At 37.5% G+C, this 16,209-nt stretch overlaps 1 protein-coding gene across 1 annotated transcript in view; it reads right to left on the minus strand.

The window, feature by feature from the left end:
- The window catches only part of VPS35L (VPS35 endosomal protein sorting factor like), a 43,601-nt gene that overhangs the window by 20,162 nt on the left and 7,230 nt on the right, over positions 1-16,209 (minus strand). Inside the window, exons 8-23 of the mRNA XM_071444125.1 lie at positions 15,334-15,418; positions 14,339-14,398; positions 13,582-13,678; positions 13,130-13,177; positions 12,016-12,109; positions 11,460-11,537; positions 10,963-11,085; positions 10,245-10,291; positions 8,059-8,170; positions 7,735-7,851; positions 7,342-7,395; positions 6,855-6,935; positions 5,951-6,013; positions 4,698-4,783; positions 2,977-3,057; positions 612-675 (exon numbers count right to left, since the gene is read on the minus strand). Of these exons, the coding sequence (XP_071300226.1) occupies positions 612-675; positions 2,977-3,057; positions 4,698-4,783; positions 5,951-6,013; positions 6,855-6,935; positions 7,342-7,395; positions 7,735-7,851; positions 8,059-8,170; positions 10,245-10,291; positions 10,963-11,085; positions 11,460-11,537; positions 12,016-12,109; positions 13,130-13,177; positions 13,582-13,678; positions 14,339-14,398; positions 15,334-15,418 (1,290 nt within the window). The remainder of the gene's footprint in view (positions 1-611; positions 676-2,976; positions 3,058-4,697; positions 4,784-5,950; positions 6,014-6,854; positions 6,936-7,341; positions 7,396-7,734; positions 7,852-8,058; positions 8,171-10,244; positions 10,292-10,962; positions 11,086-11,459; positions 11,538-12,015; positions 12,110-13,129; positions 13,178-13,581; positions 13,679-14,338; positions 14,399-15,333; positions 15,419-16,209) is intronic.

Here is a 16,209-nt window from a genome sequence, read left to right on the forward strand (position 1 = left end):
TGCCAGTATGTGGTTAGAGAACACAGAAAGCTTGAGAAAGTCTCCCTAAAACACCTTCACATCTCAAAACCAACAGGGATCAACAGAAGATTTATTGGAATAGGAGTGAGGGGTGGGTTCAAGACTAATTTCAACACAGAACACTTGGGGTTCTCCTGGGACTACTAATTTAATGATACAAATTGTGTTATTTATACATTAAGATAAACAAGATAGAATAACAAAAAGTTACACTTATTTTGTATTTTTGAAAGCTGGTATTGGTTCCATTTAGAGCCAAGTAGTGGAACTTCCTTTACATAAACCAGTGACCTCTCTGATGCTTCATCTGCTGTTTAACTTTTAAATATGTGCTCTGTTTTACAGGAGATTTACAAAACTAGCAGAGAATACCATTAAATAAACAACATGTGTACTTTAAACTTTCATCTTGCACCAGTCAGCTTCAGCACTGGGTGACATTTCTTTGAACACAGACACACTTATTTCACTGAAATGCACTGCCTGTGGTTTTCAGTGCTCTCAGCCACACAGCACCTGCTCCTCATGGGCATCTCACCAAAATTCCAGCTCTAAGGTGCACCCAGCACTTGCACACAATTGTCACTCACCATTTTTATGAATCCATTTATCAGAGCTGCTAACATTCTTTTCTCATCCTCAAGTGTTAGTGCACTAGAAAAAAAAAAAATTTGGTAAATTTTAGAATATTGTTTATCCTATTTATCTATAAATGTTCAAATTATATATAATATTTTATAATTTTTTCTGTATAAAACGAATTTTTATATTAATATCACCAAGTCAGCCATGAACCAAACTAAATTGCAGATTTTTAAAAAAGTAAAAATTGCTGAGTGTCTTCAGACTCTCTAAAAAACTCCGACTTTGGCACGAGGAGAAGGAAGCTACACTGATGTTTTTTATTGTAGCAAACAAATGGCTTCAGTCTTGTGCTGCAACATAAGAACTTGAGTAAGAATTAAGTCCAAAAACGTTAAGAAATTAGTAGGTCTATTCTCAGGAGAAAGTTATCCTATTTAAGGAATAAAGCTTTTGAAATACACCTTTAAATATAATACACTGTATAACACAATAAACACACTTCTTTATTCTTTTGTTTGGGGTTTGTTTTAAGGTTTTCTGTTTTCATTAACCTTGCCTCAGAATTTAAAAAAAATAATTAACTTCACCTTGCTACAGTGCTGGTTTTCCTTATGTTTTAGTAAGAGCTGAACTAAACTGATATGTAAAAAAGGAGTTTCTTTTCAAAACTATCACAGATACCTATTCTACACTGAGTCCAAAATCTGATTTGAAACAAATTTACATCACATAAAAATCCAGTCAGTCAAACCTGTTTCACTGACAATGGATGAACAAAAAGTTAAATGACAATTAACTAATACAATTTAATCTCTTGACTATTATATGCTTGGCTCCAGCTCTGACCTTTAGTGTATCAGTTACCAATTTCCAGCTTAGACACCAGATGGAAAGAGAACAATAGTTTTACTGTACCAATTCAGTAAGGGAGGAAAGGAAACCTCAGCATGATTAGCTCATTAGTGCATTGCCAATCAAAAGAGTCAACTGATGGGCTCTGAAAGGCTCAGGAGGCTTGTAATGAGATCTCCAGGTCAGTAATAGGTTTCCAGTTCAATTGTGCATCAGACCCCTACCAGTCAAAGGCTGTTATACCCCAACAGCTGCTACAGGGGTCAGCCAGCCCCACACAATGGGCTGGGAGTTTCCTCAACCAGCATGCAAAAACAGATGCAGGAGTTACTTAAAAATAACTGGAATTTAGGATGATTTACCAAGAGTTGTACAACCATTTTAGCTCAAGAACTGCTGGTTTAAGGGATTTTAAATGTCCCAGTAAACTATCAAATTGTTTTGGCAAAGTGTCAGAGGAAGCACCAATATGGATTGTTATAAACGGCTTTATTTTTTTTAATAAGCTGGTTTAGGTACAATATATTTTCCTATTTAAAGGCTGAAATGGCTTTTAGTGCAATATACAGCCAAATAAGGTACTTTAACCCAAAATAAAGCACTCTAGCTGGTATAAATTTGAATTATGTGCTAAATCTGACCTCTTTATTGACAATAAATCTTGCATTCATGGCCTATGGAGGATGAGAAAGTTTTAAGTTCCTTTGCAGCATCTGCCATACAAAGAGGCTCTGGGCTCAGAGTGCCAAAAGAGACTCTGCCCTTGCAATTCAACCCAAACCAGAAGGAACAAAAGGTTTGTCCTCTTGAGAGCTAGAATTTGCAGCATTGTGATGCTGGCCCTTTTTTTAATCAGACACAGATTTTGGTGTGTTTTTTGCAAATTACCTACAAACCACAATGCTTTCCAAACTGCACAACAGTGAGGGTGCAACAGGGCACAGGGGACCCCAACCAACCTCAGCTCTCAAAGCCAAGGGCAAAATAGAAGAGGAGGAATTAGGGGAAAGATATAGGTGGTTCAACAGCTTCTCAGTTCTAGCTCCCCCTATTGAAGTTCCTAGAGATCTTCCAGGTATCCTTTTAAGGATTTCACACCCTTTGTAATGGCTGAAAACACTGACCCACAAAAAGGTGTAATTGAGTATGGCAATCTGTGCTTTAGTAGCTACACATTCACTTGAATCTCAGAAATAGCTTATTATTCACTAGAACTCAAAAATTACATTGGTTTCACCCTCAAAGTATTTTGAAGATGGGATTGTAAAGTGTCTCTGCTTCACTGGAAAACTACAAAACCACTGCTACTTCCTTTTTAAAATTCTGCTTCAGTATTCAAAATACAGCAGTAATTAAAGAGCAAATGGTACGTGCTGCCACTTCACTGCACAGCTCTTCCCTCAGCACTAATTGGATTCATGTCTTAATCCACCTTGAAACAAACAGCCCCAGAAACATGAAACCACATCAGGCAGCCTCACTGTGCACAAATGAGAGCTGAGGAGAAGCTCATCTTACTTCACAGAATCGTGCATTGTCTTGCAGACATGGAGCAGGGCATTGAGGATAACGGGGTCCTTCGTCGGCTCCTGCTGGTGCCTGCAAAGGGGTGCAGAAAAAGTGACCAACAATCCTGCTCTGTCAGAATGGAAACAATGACTAGAATGACACTTATTTTACTGCATCATTTCAATCACCAGCACTGTATGACACTGCACAAGTTTAAATTCATTAGTGAGCTGTAAGAGCTGAAATGAGGGATGTGGGACTGCAGGGGCTCTCCAAAATGCAGATTATTCCACCCAAGACATTACAGCAGCCCAGGGTGGTGGGTGACAGAGCTGTGCCCACAGCTGTCAGCTCCAGCTGCAGGCAGCCTGGAGACCCTTTGGTTTTGGTTACAATGCATTATAGACTTCTCTTTGCTGAGCACCTTAATACAGTAAAACCAATCTATACCTTAACTATTATCTATAGCCTATCATAACTACTGTAATTACCATGTTCATGTTACTGTTCTCCAATCACTAAAAGTTGGTACATTACAGTTTAAGCTAGAAGATGTTTTTCAGTTTTCTTGCAGTGGAAAATTCTCAGACCTTTTTTCTACTTGCAACATCAGCAGGCTTGTTTGCCTGTGCTATCTTCCTGCTTGGTAAAAACAGCTTCTTGTTTGGGGTGGGTTTATCCTTTGTTCTAAGTCATAAAAACCCCTTCTAACTAACACACCCTTTGCCTCCTTAGCCAGTAAGACTGGCTCAGCAATTCTTTTCTTCTATATCAAAACTTGCTTCCAACTCTATTCCTTCATCAGACTCCATATTCAAAAATCTTTCTGCCAGGCATGCATATCTGAGATTTTCTTGTCAAGCTTTCATCCTTCCCAACAGTGAAGCAATGAACATCAATGATCACATGGTTAATATGGGTAGAATTGCAATAAATGCCAGCCAAGAAATATTATCTTAATGTACACATTTGCATTGCCAAGCCACAGATTCTGACTCCTTAAGGGACACAGCAAGGTGGACATGTGATACACTGAGGCAATCTAAGAACATTAAAATAAAATAATCCTGGATTTACTAAGATATATTTTAATTTCTCAGCTACTCAGGGACAGGCAGGAAGGATCAGTGTCAGGTTTAGGTACAGAGGCACATGTGCAGAGCAGCTCCACTAAGATGATTAAGGGGCCACAGCATCTCTCATTTCTTGGCAGTAAAGCCAAGAGAGCTGGCCCCAGATGCCCTAGGGGAGAGAAGGCTTGGGGGGCTCAGCAGTGAATATAAATACCTGAAGGGAAGGTGGAAATGAACCTGTTAATTATTTGAAAAGAAAAGGACTGCTTGACTTTCAGAACAGTTGAATGTATTTTCATTTTCTAAGTTCATTTTCAACTGTAGCAATACTCTATTCTGTGCTGTCACACCAACTGGAATGTGAAATAAATGTCATAAACCAACTAAGGCAACACAGAAAAAAATAAGCTCAGAGAACAACTATTCTGTTAACCCACAGCAAGTCAGCATCAATAGAATTACTTCAACTTTCTTTGTGAACAGTCAAACAGTCCCTCAATAGATGAACAAAGCTGACACATTTTCTTTTTTCTTTCCCATAGCCTGGAACACCTTCACAAACTAAACAGCCAAAATACTGACTCCTCTTCCCTAGCATCTTTCACTAAGTTTCCCAGAGCCTCCAGAGTGCATTTCACTTCAACAGTCCCCACTTACTTAATAAAGGATTCCATAATGCACTTGCAAACCTCCACTCTCACACTTTCCTTCTGGAACATATCCAGAAATGGCAAGAATTTCTCCTGAAAGTACAAATACATAAACAAGTAAAATTAGGTGTGTTCAAACAACACACTAAAACAATAAATATTTTGGGTAAGTCTTATAAGCACAGCTATTTAAGTAAAACTATTTTCATCTGTTTTTAAAACAGTAATTAATCTGAAAGGATGAAAAAGTGGAACTAATGGAAAAGGACTGATGGCTGAAAGATGTATCAATTTATTGATTGCAGAGATGCAGAAGGGAACACAAAATACAGAACTGTTTGAATCAAATGTTGCACTTTATTTTTAAAAGCAATCATATGCTTCAAACAGCTTAGGGTCATCACAAATTCAGGTATCTATGGGGAAAAAAAGCTAAGATATTATATACAATTAAAATAGTCTACACATCATCAACAATTTCACATCTATCCAGAGCAAGTTAAGAAGGTCTAAGACATACAAATTTCCTTAAAAAAAAAATGGTCTAACATACTAAAATACTTCATTTCTGTATCATCTCAAGAATATAGTGAGGGTAAGTTTTTCAGAATTATCCAAGTAATTTGTGAACAAAACTTGACCCCAAATCCACAGCATCAATCTTGAGTTTCACTCTTCAGATGGTTTCTGTACTGTGACACACACTTGCTGTCTTTGTTTCTATTTTTCTGCCTCATACAGAGTCTCTGACCTCCCTGAGTTCCACTTTGTTCCAATGCCAAGTGCAAGTGCTAGGAGAGGGTGTGATAAGTATGTGTCATAACACAGAAACAGCTACCAGCAATTACATTAACACACACACACAAATAAATGGTATTTCATCTTCCATTCATTGTCACTTATGCCACAGGAACAAACAAACTTAGAGAATTTAACAGCCTAATGAAAAAAGTATAAAAAACTGGAATTGGAGTAATAAGTACTTAAGTGATAAGCAGCAGAAAGCTCAGAAAATATTTCTGCACTTAGCTACTTGACAAAAAGTCCTTGCATTCTGTGAATTTGTAAACAATCTAAATATTCCAGTCAAGGTAAATTCTCTTGCAGAAAAACTGCCAAACAGGTCTTCTTAAAAATTTATTAAACAGAATAATTTTAAACAGAAATTTATTAATAATAATTTATTATTATTATTTATTAAGAATAATTTTAAACAGAAAATTTATTAAACAGAATAATTAAACAGAATAATTCACTTACCACTGAAAAAAGCAGAGCAAAGTCATAGATATAGGTAATAACTTTCTGAATAATTGACTGCAGCTAAAGGGGAGAAAAAGGAAAATTTTGAAATAGGGGAGAATTATTGTAATATGAGTTAAATTAATACTATCCACACCAGAGACTGTTCTTCTTTAGTTATTCATAGAAGACTCTTTTGAAAGATGCTTCAAGTATCCATCAGCATCATTTCTTTCCCCAAAATGGGACAAACTGTAGCTATGCTGTCCCTCCCCACTTTTCCTACAGAACCCATACTGAACAGAGGCTGACCAGCCTGCCCAGGCTTTATTTGTCCTTCACTTCCATAGTTAGGCACATTTTTTTAGAGTCTCCATGTCCTCCAGCTCTCTGCACTAAAAATCTCAGCCAAATAAACAAAGAAAAAAATCTCAAACCAGTTTGTTAAACCTTCTTTTGTAGGCACTTTTTCTACCCTCCAAGTAACCACAAAAACCTTCTCAACTAATCCATATCTCATTTGGCTTTCAGTCTCAGGAACTGGACACAGTAATTCACTGAAGCCTTAACAATGCCAAGTAGAGATAGATTATTTTATGGTTTATTTCTGTTTCAAAAGCCTATCATGATTGCTAATTTCCTCCAGCAAACACCACTCTTGATGTAGGAGTTAACTCTTGCTACTTCTAAATAGATAAATCATTCAAGTTTAGCATTTCTCAGAATTAAAAGATTGATATGCATAGAAAAAAAGGAGGAATAAATCACAGCATTACAGTGTTCCAAGAGGCTTCCCAAACTATTAGCCTGTGTTTAAAAATAATTATTTTGTTATAAGAGTTATTAGTAATGTTTAAGAATTGATTCCACTTAAGAAAATGCACATCAGATTTTTACAGTTTTGGCAAAATAAACTCTTTACCTGTGGGTAAGCATCTTCAAATGCTCTATCAGGAGTCATGTGCTTGATAACATCAGCCAGAACTGTATTGACCTCTCGCTTCTGTGCAGCAAAAAACAAGGTTACAAAATGAAACTGTGGCACATAAATCAAGTCACTAAACACCAGCTGAGCAGGTTAATTTATTTCCATTTGCCAAAGCATCAGCTTTTTACAGAGCTCTAGTTAAGCCAGGAACTTTAACCATAGCTCCAGTAAATCCTTACTTAAACTGATCCATCTGCCATTAAAACAAAAGGAAAAGAAATGTTCAGTGCTGTGGGGTAGTAAAGCTTCAAAGCTGCATCTTTTGTCCCCATTCATCTTTCATGAAAGGAAACATATTTTTTCATTCCTACACATTTACACTGAATAGTCAAAGCCTTTCCATCCTTAATACCAGACTGCTAACACAGCCACTTAGTCTGTATCAGAGAAATTCAAAGGAAACAAAGTAACTTTCACCTACCGTAAAATGTCTGCAGGTATACTCCACCCACACTTCAGCACAGTTGATATAATCCTAGAAACACATGTGTCTCATGACTACCAGTATTTGCAGGAGACTGTGAGAAATCCACTTGCAAAAATTACATTTAAAAGAATTAACTTCTGAAGTATGATTCAGGCAGACCTAAAGATCTAGAACCCAAAAGCTGCAATTGTGGAATAATTATGTAAAATTAAGTTATGCTTCAGCAGAGCTAAGAAAAGCAGGGATGATCCAAAGATATTACAGCCACCACTTATTTTTTTGCAACTGTGTGTATTTAGAAAAGGTAAACAATGCCATGCCTGAACAACTGGCTGCAACTTTGCTCTCAACACAGTCAGCAGTGAAACAGAAAGGACAGTAACTCACCTGTGGGTTCTTCAGCTTTGTTATAACCTTCCAGGCTTCATTTAGTATTTGAAGGCGATCATTTTCAGGAGGATCAGCCAATGCCAAGTTTAACCCCAGGGAGCGAAAGAGGAGATGCTGAAAGTTAATGAGTAATTTTTAATTAAAAGCAGACAATGCACATCCATCCAAACTGGTCTGGCAGGTACAGTGTGCAGAAAGATTCTCAGATCAAACCACTTGAATAATTTTATTCAAGTGACACACAAGTTATGGAGGCAACTAAGAGCATAAAAAGCTCTGTCAAAGGAAAGAAACTGGTACAAATTAGACAGAAAATGTTACCTTTGGGAATCCAGACTCATCACACTCTTTAATCATGCCAATGAAGTCCATTGATCTCGCAGCAATAAACTCTGCTCTGAACGCCGACATGACTGAATTCAACAGCAAAGCACTGCCATGAACAACACAGATCAATACAGCTCAGCAGCAGCTCCAAGGCAGTAGTGCCTGCATGCACATCAATCTGAACTGCCTAGACTAGCTACTGTCCAGCATCTATCACAAATTTTTAAAAAAGAAAGAGAATAAGAAAAAAAAGAACCTCACACAAATTGAGCTTGCTTTGATGAGGATTAATGATGCATAAGCAAAACAAGAAATCATTGAGCCATCAGGTAAGGAAAGGCAACCCAGCCTGTAAAATACTTCTTCCATACAGGTGTTTTTGAAACTATCATTTTAGCAGGAATTTACTAAAAATATCAAGGAAACCAGGAGTAGATGACATTTAGAAACTTACTCTCTGTTTAACTACAGTTCAGAAGTATACTCAGGGAGGGCAAATCCCTATTGACATTTTTATTAATTAATTAATTATATATGCATTATGAAAGCCACATTTTGAGCAGCTGCACGGATAGGATTAAAATAAATCCAAAGTCATGGTCATGTGCTAACTGGCAATAACACATTTAGACATTTCTGATTAACCATTCAGACAGGTATTTGTGTTACTATCAAGCCAAAGCCACAATGGAAGAATGAACTCACTGCATCACTGTAACATCCTCAGCCATGAGTTAGCTCAAGAAGCTGCCTCATAAAACACTGTGCCCTTCACTAGTGTGAAACAGACAGTTTGAATGCAGGGCAGTTTACCTTGAGGGAAATTCTGTGAAGTGCCTGAAATAACCCAGCAGCTTCTGTGTTTCTGCCTGAGCCTTAGTGGTCCCATCCCAACTGGACTGGAATGTGCATTTTATCATTAGAGAAGCACTAATTCCAGGTCATTAGTTCTGTGCTTGGCAATACAGAGAGAAGGCTGTTCCTTTTCACTCAGATGGCTGCAAAGCAGCTCATGGAACATACTGAGATTATTTCAAGATTTATATTCATCTTGAAATGCCTCTTGCTTTGTAATATCTTGTCTGTCATGAAAAGACACAAATACACAGAACTCCCCTTTGAAAGAAAACTACTGTGTTAAACTGGATTACTCAACTTCCCAGTAAAAAAGACATGTCCCAAAAACATTTCTTTCCAAAAAAAACCCTCATTATAATCAACATTTTATCCTTCCTTCAAAGAGCAAACAGGAACAAAGAGGAGGAGCCCATCTTTACGGTGAAAAATGCTGAAAGTTGATTTGCAAAGTTCCACAGAACAAATCAATACCTATCCAAAACAATTTGTCCATCAGAGAATGTGAATTATTTTTGTCTAGTCTATCCCCTCTGATACAATACCACTTCCACAGCCCATTTTTTAAATCATGCTCTCCCTGCACTCCCTAGCTCAGTCACAGAATGCTGGCATTCCTCATCTAAGTGATTAACATCATTTAGTTCCTCAGCTGCTGCAGAACTGGACTGTGCAAAGCACATAAGGAAAAAAAATGGGAGAAAACTCACAGAACTCAGCCAAGCTAGCCAATAAAATGCACAGAGGGGAGCCCATCAGCAGGCCAGACTGCATTCACAAAACCCAGTCAGTACATCCAACTTTCAGACCAGACCATCTTCCTGAACACAACTACCCTGCACAAAGACTTCTAGCAGATATTTGAGATACCAATTTTAATGCTGAAAAAAGCAAATCTCTAAGTATTGCCACCTTCCAAAGGTTGCCAGCAGCTTTACAACTTCCCTTGCTGAATGCATGAATGGCCTGACTGTGGACAATGGAAGACAGGAGAAAGAAGGGGAGGAAAACCCAGAAAAGTGCAGCAAAACCAGGCATGAGAGACATGGCTAAGGGAGAACACATTAATGTCCCAGACTTTGGCTGAGGAGCCAGAATACAGCAACCAAGTTAAACTAATTAACTTTAGCTTGACAAGTAATCTACCATATTTCAGAATTCATCTCTGGAAAACAGATGTTCATAATCATGATTTAATAAGCTACTGGGAGAATGAAAGCTGCACTATGCATCCAAACTGTTTCCAAAAGAGGAAGAGAACATGATTGCAGGGACTCAGGGGTACTCATGACAGACTCCTGCCTTCTACACTCTGCCACACTTACTTGTTCCCCAACTTTTTGCATCTCTCCATCATCTCAGTAAGCAGAACCTGGAACAATTATTTATTAAAATTAGTGAATAGAGACTTTGCAAATATATTCAGCTTTATTTACTGTGCTGAAATCTACTAAAAGCTGTTTTAATTATCTTTCCAATAGTCCTGTTTTACCCTGTATTTACAGCACAAAAAACAATGGTGTAGCTAAACATAAAACATCTTCTGGAACAGGTATAGTGGCATTTCAATCAAAACCACCATTTTATGGAAGTCAAATCTGCAATCCTTCACCCATGCCATTACTCCAGGTAATCACTATTTGCCAGCCAGGTCAGTTAGCTCTGGCAGGAGAGGTGAAAACTCTGCCAGACTGACAGAGATTGAAACAGCCTGTTCACTGTGTTAAGCTACAGTTTAGTCAAATCATTTGTATAGCTGTATGACAGAAGAAAATGATAACTCAGCAAATAAAGATTAAACTAGCTAAAGAACAGCAGGAAACAAACAAGCAGGAATACTGCCTCTGAACTTGAAGTGGTCACACCTGAGCTTTGTGGAAGCCAACACTCTTCCTGTACAGCAGAGAGCACCAGGCAGTCCTATGCAGGCTCTTGTTACTTGCCTTCACACTCATGTAAAAACTGACTGAGGGGTTGTTTTTTAGTAGGCAAAATGAACTCTTCACCACAACTTTAGTATTGAGCATTAGCACATTCACTTACATCTGGAGCATGGTATGCAATACACTGTAAAATCCAGTCTATAGCAGGAGAATACAGGGTCAGATACAAAGGGATCTCCACACATTGCACCACCAGCTGGTTCTGAACTGTATCCCCATGGATCTGTTGAAATAAGAGACAAAAATGTGTTGCTGTGAAAAGGTATTTAATGGGAGATATGATAAACTGGTTAAAGTTTGTATATGAATGCAAATGAAACAGATGATAGCACAAAGGTACAGATATTCTGAAGCATTCACTGCAAGATGGGAGAAAAAATATCAAGCTCCTAACATATATTATTCAAGTCTGGAAACATGCTGAATAGAGCAGCTTCAACTTACCAGAATGTATGTAAAATTTCCTATACTATATCTGGATACAGGAACACCCCTTAATCTAAACTTGAGAACTTCTGAGATTTTTCTGAAGTATGTGGCAGTTTGATTAAGGAGTGTATTTATCTGATTTTGCAAATAAAACACTTATTTGCTTACTTGTTTAAATGTTAGGAGAAAGTCAAAAAAGTTTTTATTCAGGCTTTCTTTGAGTTGTGGAGCCACTTCCATCCCAACCTGTATTAAAAGAAAAAGATTTTATTGGCATCTATCAATTCTCCTTCAGAGTGAGATAAAAATGCATTTGCTGAAGGAATACACCCAAATCAACAAACAGCATTGAATCACATGCTTATGACTGATTATTTCCTAGCTTACTATTATCATCATGTCCACTAACAATCACCCCAAGGCTGTTCTTAAACACCATCCTAACATCAGCTCCAAGTGTCTGTAAGCACTGAGGAAATCAGTGTCTACTCCAGTGCACTGCAGCAGCCTGCAGCAGCACAGAAATTTATTCTTACTTATTACAAACACTTAAAGAGAGATTCCCATCTGTAAAACAGGAGAGAAATAAATTTTTGTTTGTTTGTTGAAAGGAAGAGACAGGCTGCTGACTGCTTGAGATAAAAGTGGCAGTTCCTTGAAGCAGTGGCAGCACTGGCTGCAGGAACCCCTTGGTAGAGATCAGAGGAGGAAAATGAGAGCCTACCCTGCACAGGTATGCTCTGGCATAGACTGCAACCAGCGGGTCTCCAATGCCTCTAATCATAGCTGTTAACCGTGGCAGACACTCCGAAATGCCCCTGTTTTATCAGAAATGAAAATGAGCTTCAACAGGCAATAACAGACTCACATCACTTACAGATAACTTCAGTAGCTGCCTTGTAGACTAAAAATTGAGCATGAGTTATAGAGATGTCTATCAAAGAAAAAGGATACTAGCAGAAAAACTTATTTCATAAGTAAAATTTCTGTGTACAGTAATACACGTGCTATATTCCAATTGCAGTATTTGCTATATTCACAACAAGACAAATAAAACTAAAGAACTCCTCCTCCTCCAGCTGCAAGAATAGCAGAGCTATGGAAAAAACTCAGTGTAACTCAGAGTAAGGAAAGCAGATGCTTAAAGCAGAACTGGCAGAACTCCTTCCATGTCTCATTTTCCCACAGGTCCTTTTTGACAGAGCTGTACTAGTGCCTGGATATGAGGCCCACTAATTCCAGTAAAAAAATTGCTTTTTAGGGATAATAAAGTTGTCACTATAGCAGCAATTTGGCTTCCAACACTCATTTCAAAATATAACTGAAGAAGGACAATTACAAGGGAAGGCAGGAACATTTTCTGCTCAGCAGCTGGCACTGTTTGGCAAAACATTAAACTTATACCAAAGTTTTCAACAGACAGTGGTTCATTGCTGCTAAATTATTTCTCCTACTCTGTCTCTCCCAGTATGATATCAAGATTTTCCTTTCAGTTTTCTATCCTTTTTCCCCACACTCCTCATGCCAACAATCTTCCTTCCCCTCCACCCCCAGAAGCCACAGATTTTCAATTTGCACTGGGATTTGGACACCTAATGTCACATTTATACATAGGTTTGAAAACTGAGAGCACTGTTGTATTTCAAAGTATAGCACAGTTCACCTTTAATTTTTTCATGGTATTCTCATTAAAAATTCCAAAACCTCTCTGTAGTGCTTCTCCTCAGTTCTACTAAGACCTTACCCACCAATAACCACACCCCTCTCATGCTTAATTCATTTAATTAGTTCCTAAAACTACCCATTCCCTTCCTTCCCATAGTTAACACTATTCTTACGTTTTGGAGAGGAACTTATTGCACTTCAGTATTGCTGCTTCCACATAACTACAGGGAAATCAGGTTAAGGAACAAAAGTAAGATTCACACCACTGAAAAACCATAAGCAAACATACACCAAATGGATATTGACCAAACTATTTTAAGGGCTTCTGTAATTCATGTCACTACACTTGGCTGATTTTTACAATTTATCTACAAGGTTTTGTTTCAATATTTTTCACACATCATCTCTGTCACTGCCAAACTACTCAGAGCCAATGATTAAGCATTCAGTTTACTATGAAACATGACTCAAAAGTACATTCAAAACATACAGCCTGAAACAAACAAAACAAAGCCAATATAAACATGAGATCCTGTGGGTTTTATTGAAACAAACACATTCACTTTTGGAAAAATCTACAAAAAACCTGCAGACACACTGTGAGGGGCTCATTTGACAAGGATACAATCTGGGAATGAGTTCTCTGATTGAAGCAATCTTGAAAAACCAGTTTAAGCAAGTTTCTTTAGCTGTGTCGTTAACACTCTCTGGAGAAAAGTTATCTGGGAAAAAAACCAACCCAGAAATAGTTACATTCTTCCTGGAAACAAGTTATTTTTCATGTTAGGTTTAAAACTGTATTCCCTTTCCATTCATCAGAAAATTAAGTGCACAATAATAAAACTAGGCAATACATTTGCTTCTCAGCTCTTAAGCAGCAGTCAGAGCTGAGAACATAACAAGAAAAAGATACAATCTTGTAGTAAATAACATTTCAGAACCTGAATTCAGGCACTTGGAGCTCATCTCAGAGCTGCTACTGACAAATCCAACCTCTGCCTCTACTCTTCCAAAATCAGAAATTGTAAAAAAAAAGAAAACACAGAGAATCTGTAACAAACATGTATACAAATCTACAATGACTAGAGAACATGCAAGACAGATTTAAGCACTCAAATAGTTTATTTTAAAAGGCTAATATTAATTTTAAGTAATACTATTGCAAGAAGCAGGAAATACTGAATATGGACAGAAACCTTGTCTTTATTTCTCTATTTAACCTTCCTCAAGGTTGGACTTTTTTTTTTTCTGGAGCCCAGTGGAAACAAACACAAAATTACCTGGCAGAGAGACAAACAAAGTTACCTGGCAGAGAGACAAACAAAGTTACCTGGCAGAGAGAGACAAACAAAGTTACCTGGCAGAGAGACAAACAAAGTTACCTGGCAGAGAGACTCGGTTATCCACACACATCGACAGAATTCTTTCATAAACCAGTTTGCCTGGTAAAAAAAAAAAGAATAATAAAAAAAAAAATCAAAACAAATTAACAAAGTGTAAAATGCTGGTACAAAGGTTCCCTTCACAACATACAATGAAATTAGATGGAAAAAGCTCCCTAGAGCAGTGACATTTTGCTGCCCTCTAGTGAGGCTGAAATGGTCAGTGTGATTTAGCACCTCTCACACTACAATAACATTTTCTGGCTCCCTGAAGTGCAGAGGTAACACACAGGTCAGATTTCTCCCAGGCCAGGAAAGCACAGCTGCTGTCCTGACTTTGCTGACTTTGGATATTGTGTTATCTCTAGCAGCCTTCAGCAGTAGGAAGGAGCACAAAGAGGAAGAAGGAGCTGAAAAAACAATTGGATCTCTGTCGTAGCACATCCTGCTGGCACCAAAATACCCTTCAACTTTCAATACCATTGTGAATGTTTTCCAAAACATGGCAGAAAAATAAGAGAGTTACATGAAGTGAATGACAATTTCATTTACAAGTTTAAAAATATATTAAAAAAATCAATAACAATATTCTCATAGTCCCTATACAGCCAAAGAAAACTTTCTGACTTCTGTTCATCAAAATACAAAAATAATGAAATATTGAGTCAAAAGGATGCTAAAGTCCAAAATATTTTTATAATGACAGCATGTTTTTAATTTCAAAATGCAGAGATCATGTTTTTTCCTAACATTTTGTTCTAGAGAGTCACTAATACATAAAGCACAGACACAAAACGCAATATTTTTCTCTAGGAGATCTTTTACAATTATATATCATGTTTACCACCAGTGTCCAAATCTTTATGTTGGAAACATTCCATGTTAAAACTAGAAGTCATTTCAGGCCTTTTTGGATAACTTTGATGCTTTCTAACATTACAAAAAAATAATCTTATTAACATTTGTGTAGTAAGACTGGCACAGTAGATACTTACCAAAAGTATCAAGGATATCTGTAATTAGAACAAATTTGCTTGGATAAAACTGGATTACTGTTGTGTCTGAAAGAAGCTTAGAACACTAGAAGGAGAAAAAAACAAAGAAACATTTTTAGAGGCCACCACAAGTTTGTGGTTTTACTCCAGAAAAGCTGGATAAATATCCACAGGTGGAAAGGGCCAATATGAATTATGAAGCCATTTAATTTTTTTCCAAGATCAAACTGGAGTCAAAAACTTTGGCAGAAGGTTACTCACAAAAAAAAACAGCTTCTACCAAAAGAAAACATGAATGCTGACTGGGGAGAGAAATCCAATTCTTCCTTGCTTAAGCCAAATGTGGCTCTGGCCCTGAGTCTTCTCCGGTCTCTAAGACTGACAGTATTTTCTATGAGCTCCATCCTTTCTCTGTCCTGCACCAGGACACAGTTCTTCAATCTCAGTGGAATAAACAAAGTTTAAACTTTTGTTACATTTCAAAACTCCAGGAAGCAATCCAATACCTCACAAGACTGCTCTGTTTAAAGAAGGAAATAATAACATTTGAAGATGCTTAAACAAGGGGCACACTTAGTGTTTTTGTTTATTCATCAGACAGGTGAGAGCATTTACATCCTACAACCCTCTGTGTGCTCAGTCACCTTCACAGAAAGGTACCTCAGTGGCTCTTTAGGACCTACACACAGCACCAACACCTGATTCCCCACTTTTCTTAGAGCTCACACACATAATCAACTTAGTGCAGCTTTCTCTAAGCAGCTTAGCATACTCCATCTTGACAAGTAAAGTATCTTGCAAAAAGCCACTTGCAGAATCACAGAATCATAGAATTGTTTAGGTTAGAAAAGACCTTCAAGACTGTTGAGTCCAACC

This window comes from Agelaius tricolor, unplaced genomic scaffold (genome assembly GCF_023055355.1).
Source record: "Agelaius tricolor isolate 1412-34295 unplaced genomic scaffold, bAgeTri1.0.p SCAF_19, whole genome shotgun sequence".
NCBI classification, from domain to species: Eukaryota; Metazoa; Chordata; class Aves; order Passeriformes; family Icteridae; genus Agelaius; species Agelaius tricolor.